At 37.5% G+C, this 8,091-nt stretch overlaps 1 protein-coding gene across 1 annotated transcript; it reads left to right on the top strand.

The window, feature by feature from the left end:
• The first annotated feature begins 1,105 nt into the window (after positions 1 to 1,105).
• Positions 1,106 to 5,764, top strand: LOC131320066 (cytokinin dehydrogenase 3-like). Its single transcript, XM_058350625.1, has 5 exons — positions 1,106 to 1,778; positions 3,343 to 3,470; positions 4,257 to 4,517; positions 4,675 to 4,943; positions 5,345 to 5,764. Exons 1-5 carry the CDS (start codon positions 1,160 to 1,162, stop codon positions 5,643 to 5,645), a joined length of 1,578 nt encoding a protein of 525 aa, XP_058206608.1. The 5' UTR covers positions 1,106 to 1,159; the 3' UTR covers positions 5,646 to 5,764.
• Positions 5,765 to 8,091: the final 2,327 nt, after the last annotated feature.

Raw genomic sequence — 8,091 nt, 5'->3', positions numbered from 1 at the left:
AATTTGAAAAAGTGGCTGTTTATAAGTTTTTTTTTCTTCGAAAAAATTAAAAAAAGGGTGGGCACTCACAATTAGATCACGATCAGATTTGCATTGGTTTTTTGGTAGCTCTCTCGTTGAGGCCCACAAGAAAATGAGAAAGCCTGTGGGTGGAGATTTGGAAATCCTTGGTGACAATGAAATAGTAACCGTAAGTATTTATATGTACGTATAATAGATCTTGGGAATTAAATGTTCAGAAAAAACAAATATAGAAAAATGGGGTCCCCGCTGGTGAACGGTAAGATTAGTCTCCCATGATTAGTTGAAGTGCATGTAAGCAGATTCGGACACCTTGTTATACATTAAGAAAAATAATAGAGTAGAGATTATTTCACATAGAATCAAGGATTTAAAAATTTGGAATACGTAACAGTTTTTTGATCTTCCAATACCACTACATCCCTATTTATCAACAGAAGGAAAAATCACAAGTGTACCGTCGTTCCTATTGCGTATCGGTCTATTTTCGATTCACAAAATAATTTACAGCCGATACTTGACCATTACGGATGATTTTAGCACCTAAACTTCTTTGTTTCCTCAAAAAGTTCTTTTAAAAATTCAAAGCCACAACAACCGATTCCCGTTAATGTATTGTTCGATACTTCTGATACAGTCACACCTTGATCATGACCGTGACATGTTCCGATACCGTTATTTAAAATCTTGAATAGGATGACAAATCAGAATTGGTGTTGCCAAAATGTAGTCATCATCTCATATAGGCTATGTTAAACCCTTATTATTCATGATAAAATATTGTTCATGTGATGACTGATGAGATTAGAAAGTCGTGACGTACGTTTTGGAATAAAATGCCAGAAAGGGATCAAAAGTCTTCCATATCTTTGAAACAAATCTACTCACCAAATACACACAAGATTTCCCTCCCTGCAGCCAAGATTTCATCCTCGTCATCACTTCCATGCAACTTCCACGTTACACCCCCCCCCCCCCCCGCTCTCTCTCTATATATGTCCCTCTCCCTCCTATACATACACCACACCCTCCCTCTCCACCACCATCAGCACCCCTCTCTCTCTCTCTCTCTCTCTCTCTCTCTCCTCCTCCTCTCTCTCTCTCTCTCTCTCTCTCTCTCTCTCTCTGTGTCTCTCTCATGGCTAAAACTTCTCCAATTTCCCAATCTCTCATTGTTCTGTCCACAATAACTAGTTTAATGTCATTCATAAGGAAGTTAATTTGGTCATGGACTAGTTCACTCCCTCATGAACTGCTATCCCTGGACGTAGCCGATAGGCTTCGTCTGGATAGTGAGGCAATCGAATCAGCCTCTCGTGATTTCGGCAAAATTTTCCGAGAGAAACCGTCTGCAGTCCTTTACCCGTCGTCGGTTAACGATATCGTCGATCTTATAAAGCTTTCCTACAAGTCTGCCTCCCCTTTCAGCATAGCTGCCAGAGGCCGAGGCCATTCGGCTAGGGGTCAGGCCATGGCGCAAAATGGGGTGGTGGTGGAAATGACCTCTTTGAAAAACTTCGGTAATATTAGGGTTCTTAAGAACCCTAATGGATTAGGGTTTTGCGCAGACGTCGGTGGTGAACAACTCTGGATTGATGTCTTGATGGGCAGCCTTGAATGTGGTTTGGCACCTGTCTCTTGGACTGATTATTTGTACTTGACAGTTGGTGGGACTCTATCCAATGCTGGAATTAGTGGCCAATCTTTCCTTCATGGCCCCCAAATCAACAATGTTTTTGAAATGGATGTTGTCACTGGTATACTCTCTCTCTCTCTCTCTCTCTCTCTCTCATTTTTCGTTTTTTAACCTATTCTACTATAGAAAGGGTGAACATTCATAATCCATTGATCTTAATAATGAATGATGAAGATATGATTTTTAATATGAACTCTTGATTGATAAGATCGACGGCTGTATGTCGCCCTCGATATGCACTACACGGGGTGCACTAAAGGAGCACCCGGATCCAATGTTGTCATCATGTCAACTTTCATCTTTTCAAATTATTCTATAAAAAGTATACTCTTATGGCCCCGTTCTTGCACGAAAAGATGAAAAAAAAATTGGGAAAATTAATTTTTTAAAGGAAAGAATTCTTATTTTTCTGCAAGATTTTTTGTCAAGAGAATACACATGCAAGATTTTTTGTCAAGAGAACGCACAGAAAAATTAATATCATTTTTTTTACTTCATCTCACTTTACTTTTCCTGGGAACCAATTTCCTACGTAACATTTCCGATAACTGAACGGACCCTATATGTTTGTATTCTGAATGGCCTTTTACATTGACAAGTAGAGAGTGATCACCCGGGAGCATAACCTGTAAAATGATTACTCAACGGTGGCCGGGATTAGTTTTCCGGAGATTAATCAAAATGGGTGTAAGATAACTTGGACATTCGGAACTATCGAAAATAAATGTTACCAAGACAGGAAAAGGATTCTAAAACAAAATTGACATAAAACTTGTAACGAAATTAAAGGGATTATTGGATGGCCACGGATGTTACTAGCTCGTATCGGTAATGACATGATATCGCCGTTTCATTTATTTAACTTAATTAAGTTGGTAATTTTGAACTAATACACTAGTTTATGAGCCTAATCTAATTAATCATGCAGTTTAGTCATTTTCAAAAGATCCCATAGGATACAGTATTAAGTGTTTAACATGGTGACCGGTGAAATCTAGAGTCCCATAAAGATTTTGTCATGGAAATACCTGTATCCTTTTTAGTATGTTTGATAACACAGTGTGCGGGCTAGTTTACAGTGACCACCTCAACTGATCCTAGAGGATTAATTCTACTGTCCACCCACAGAAATCCCAATCAACACTAGACTTACCCCAAAGAAGTTGATAGAGCCGGAAAAGTTTAAAAAATGCGACATTAGAGAAAGAAAATCCTAAGTCTCGATTTGAACTTGACGACTAGGCCAATTCTTCCTCCGGTTAAAGCGCCTTTATCGATCCTTATAATATATAGTAAGTAGAAAGAATATTATCATGTCATAATCAAGGGTCATTAGTAGTTCCAAACTTAAGGATTAGTTTGCAGCCTATGATATCTTCTAGGTGGGATTCACCATACCCCCACTACCAAAGGCACAACTTCTTTTTTTGTTTATATTAATTAAACAACACTAATCAGATTGTTTTTGTTGTCGTTAATGTGGATGACAGAGTGTTTAATTTTGGACTATTAATTATTAGTTATTCCTCCTAGCTACTAGCTAGCTTGCGTGCGTATAAAGTTTTCATTAATTAGTACTGGACTAATTAATCATATTGTTCTAATTAATATGTGTTTGGTTGCAGGGAAAGGAGAGTTCGTGACTTGCTCCAAACACTTGAACTCAGGACTGTTTTATGCAGTTCTAGGAGGGCTTGGCCAATTTGGAGTCATTACTAGAGCTAGAATTGCCCTAGACAAGGCTCCAAACAGGGTACTGCTCCGTTCGATCGCCTCATCTCTAGGAATTTTTTGATAGTCCTGGATCAGCTTATGTATACTTCAACTAATCTACGGGACCAATCCCGCCGCCCTCTTGTGGGGTCTCGAAATCGAAGCAACCCCTGGGGGTTCTTGAATTGAATATTTTCTTAGGTGGTTTACAGTTTTATACACTGAAATATACTTTTTCCAAGGACAAATTGTTTTCCCCTCCTAAAAGTCTTTAACTAAACAACATTGCCTAGCCAATGTTCCAAATTTGTATTCAGCAATTGAAACGATAAAATTTTAAAGAAAAAAAAAAATTTAACTACCTTTTGAGTAAAAAATAAAAAAATTATGGTTCAAAGCCTTTTTTTTATACTCAAGTGTTCGGGCTGCTTACGCGCACCCCGACATTATTGTTCAATGCCTTGACCTTTATTTATAGTGTTCATGACAGTAATGTACTATACGTGAACTTTTTTTTTTTTTTTTGAATGACGAAAAAAATTCATTAATCTTTGAAACATTATAAATACAAAAGATTAAAGGATAAAGCGGTATCAAAACCAAGAACAACCACCCCTACTAAGCTGGCACGGAGGTCTGGGACAATCACACGCCATCCAAACCCCAAAGAAAGTAGAGTCCGCAAGAGGCCAACGCAACGGAAAAAAGAAAGAGAGATACATAATCATAAAGGAAATTAACAACCTCCAAACATGGTTTGGAAAAAGTCCAGATCGTACACCTTTGATTATTCAAATGGTTTGATTATTTGTTAACTTGGTTGCAGGTAAAATGGGTCCGAATGCTGTACCATGATTTCTCAGCCTTCACAAGAGACCAAGAACATCTCATCTCCATTGTTAATGGACTGGATTATGTTGAAGGTTCTCTAATCATGGACCAAAGCTCTCCAAACAACTGGAGGTCTTCCTTCTTCTCACCATCCGATCAGCTGAAAATCAGTTCTCTGATATCCAAACACGGCATTATCTACTGCTTGGAAGTGGTCAAGTATTACGACCATCTCACCATTAATACCGTCGACGAGGTACCTTGTTATAAGAACTTGTCCCACGTCGGTTAATTATAAAATCATTGCCATCGTACGTAATAAAACAACTGAACATCGATCAGTGTGCTCGTGATAATTCTGATCATTTTATCCAATTGCATGACAACGTACTCTCTTTTTTTTATTATTATAGGAACTCCGGCCGTTGATCGGAGGGTTGAGCTTCCTTCCTGATTTTATCTTCCAAAAGGACGATTCTTACGTCGATTTCCTCAATCGCGTACGAAGTGGAGAGCTGAAGCTCCAAGCAAAAGGGCTATGGGATGTTCCTCATCCATGGCTGAACCTGTTTGTACCAAAATCAGGAATTATGGACTTTAATGATGGTGTTTTTGTCAATATCCTCCACAAGCAGAATAATTCCACAGGGCCTATTCTTGTGTACCCAATGAACCGAAACAAGTAATTGTTCTAAACTTTTCATTAGTACTTCTTCTTCTTTTTCTTGGCAAATGAAACTTTTATAAAACTCGAAAGGGTTATATCGAGTGGGAACACCGAAAGCAAACAAACGCTTACGAGTTCAAACAAAAGAAGAGAAAGGGGAGAAAGACTGAAAACGAACATTGACCCAACGACAGAGCTAGAGTTGGATGGATCCACTCCTTAGATACACATCACAAATTCACCTTTTTAATTCCATCAAGGAAGTCATTAGTACTATTTTTAGAAGAATACCGTCGGAAACGTAACTATTATCGATCATATGAAAATTTTCTTCGCCGATAAATAAAATAAAAAAAAAAAAAACGTGATTATCATATGTAATCGAAATCATTGTTAATTTATAACTTAAATTGCAGGTGGGATGATAGGATGTCTGCAGTTATTCCAAATGAAGAGATATTCTACTCTGTTGGGTTACTGCTTTCAAGTGGGGAAAATGACTGGGAGGCCCTTGAAAACCAAAACAAGGAAATACTACGATTTTGTGACAAGGCTGGAATTAAGGCTAAGCAGTACCTTGCCCATTATGAAACCAAGGAAGATTGGATGGATCATTTTGGGTCAAAGTGGGAAATTTTCCAAGAGAAGAAAAATCTGTTTGATCCAAAGATGATACTATCACCGGGGCAGAGAATTTTCAATTCACCACGTGGGTAATCACATATGAATTTGTAAGGTTTAAGCTACATATGTTAGGACTGGTGAAAATGGAATAATCTTTTAGGTTGAAGTATTGTATTAAGAATGCAATAATAAATTTAGACCCATTGTATATTGGTCGGGGTAATTTAGACCTATTTAGGGTGTTTGGGCTTTGGCCCTTTAGATGGGTTTTGTCCCATATGGGTGTTCTTTAATTGGTTTCTTGCCAATCATAGATTTGGGTCTCAAATTAGGCAGAAGATTGTTCCTATGAATATAATGTTGCTTCCTTGATCTTATTAATCTTGTAACAATTTCAAGATTAATGAAATATTTTTACCTTTAAAAAAAACGCGCAATAATAAATTTTCATTTCTTACCTTACAACATTGGATTTGGGAATCAATATTCGTTGCGAAGTTTTGTCAAATAATGCATGTCTTATCATTTGATAATTGCTATAGCTAGCATGCATAACCCTTTGCAATTAAATGGTTAATTGATCATTATTAGAAGTGATGGATGCTTTGATAGTCATCAATTATGAGATAAAGGATAATGAACTTCGTCGCTTCATAAGAAATGAGTACTCTTTGTCCTCCACGAGACGAGATCACATGTTCGAATTCTACAAAGGCCAAGAATTCCAAATCTTGGGACAACCAGCGGATTTGCCCGCTCGTTAATTTCAAGATCATGAAATTAGTTCTCGTACACACAAGCTCGCTCAGACATGAGGTTATCGAAATAAAAAAGGATAGTGAACTTAGTGACTTCATTAGACAATTAGGGAACTTCTTCTTCTTTTTGTGTCCCCTACTTTTTGATTTCTGCCTCTTCTTTTTGGTTAAAAGAGAATGTGGAAAACCCATAGCAAATCAGATGATAACTAGGTGACAAAAAAACAAAGGATTTATCCTAAAGCTTCCCATGCGTTATTATTCTTTTGTGATGTGGCATGCACCCTTTTTTGCCAGAGGTAACGTAAAGTGGTAGTTTAGGTGCGCCATGAATCAAAAGGTTTTTCAAGTGTCAATTTTGAGGATATGAAATCTTATATCCTTCAAAATCAGGCCCTTTTTTTTTTCACCTTTATACTTCAGCGGGATTTGGGAGAGTTAGTTACTAGTATGTTAGTTTACAAGGAGTCCGGAGGCTATCCATAGACCTAGACGCCGGTTGCACCCCCGTCCCCGTAAGATTCGAACTCACTCCTCCACTGAAGAGGCAGATGAGAATACTAACCAGACAAGCCAGCTGGCCATTTGCCGGTACAAAGTCATTTGCCGGTACAAAGTCTTAGAGCAATAACCAAAGATAACGGTACGGTTTAGAACTAAGATTTGACATCATTTTGGAAGTGTGTTTTGTGATAATGGTTGTCACTTTGTGAGATTAATTACTAATGGAGATTAAGAAGCTAGCAGAGACAAATTAAAGGGGGGCCGACAAAAGTTAGGGTTGACAGATTCAAGAAACATGCATGTTAAAAAAACAAGAATTGATCTCTCTGGGATTGTGTTCTGTGATCATAATGGTTAATGTTGATTAGTCTGCGTAATTGTCAGCGATTAGAGGCCGCAAAATCCAAAAGGGATCAATTCGTGCATTCTTTTCATTATGTCTTGTGGACCCTTTTGATTCACAAAATAAAAGAAAGTGGTTTTTGAATATGTGGCCGGTTCCGCTCATACCCATTTTGACACCCGATTTTATTTTGGGTCCCACTATGATGTTCTGAACCGCTGATCTTGTTTAAATTAGTAAAATATGGGGCCCTGCAAAAAAATAGCTCATTTTGATATCCGTAAGTGCTTGATCTAAACAGTTTTACAAGAACTGGTGTTTGCAAAACTATTTGGATCAAGCCCTTACCGATATCAAAATGAACTAAATTTTTGCAGGGCCCTCTATTTTACTCATTTAAACAAGATCAACGGTTTAGAATAGCACAGTGAGACCCAAAAGGATGAGGTGTCAAACTAGGTGTGAAAATGGCCCGCTATTTTACTCATATATATATTGCATTGTGATCAACTGATCACATGCATCCCAAGTATGTGTACTAAATACAAATTATTAATCAATTATGTCCAAAATACTTTTCTAATTTGCAATTAGTATAGGGACAAAAACAAACTTCTTTTCAAAGATTTTTTATTTTTCCTGCATTATATAAGGGACAATCACATAAAAATTTCAAAAATTTGGTTCGAGGTTGGACGGCCAACAGCGGCCGGGGACTTTGGAGTGCCATAATTTCTCGGAAACAAATCTAATATTATTATAAAACTGAATTTACAATGTTGAAATTTCAAGAGACACTCTCAAGAAATGATTTTTTTTCAGATTTTTCATAGTACAATTAAGGTTTTTACATCAAAAAGATTGTAGTACCATCTCTATACTAGTTTTGTACACTTATCACAAAGCCCTAGGCCCGACTTCCCCTTCCTTTCCC

This window comes from Rhododendron vialii, chromosome 3a (genome assembly GCF_030253575.1).
Source record: "Rhododendron vialii isolate Sample 1 chromosome 3a, ASM3025357v1".
Lineage (NCBI taxonomy): Eukaryota > Viridiplantae > Streptophyta > Magnoliopsida > Ericales > Ericaceae > Rhododendron > Rhododendron vialii.
Note: the sequence above shows the minus strand (reverse complement) of the source record. Positions and strands in the feature narration are given on the sequence as shown.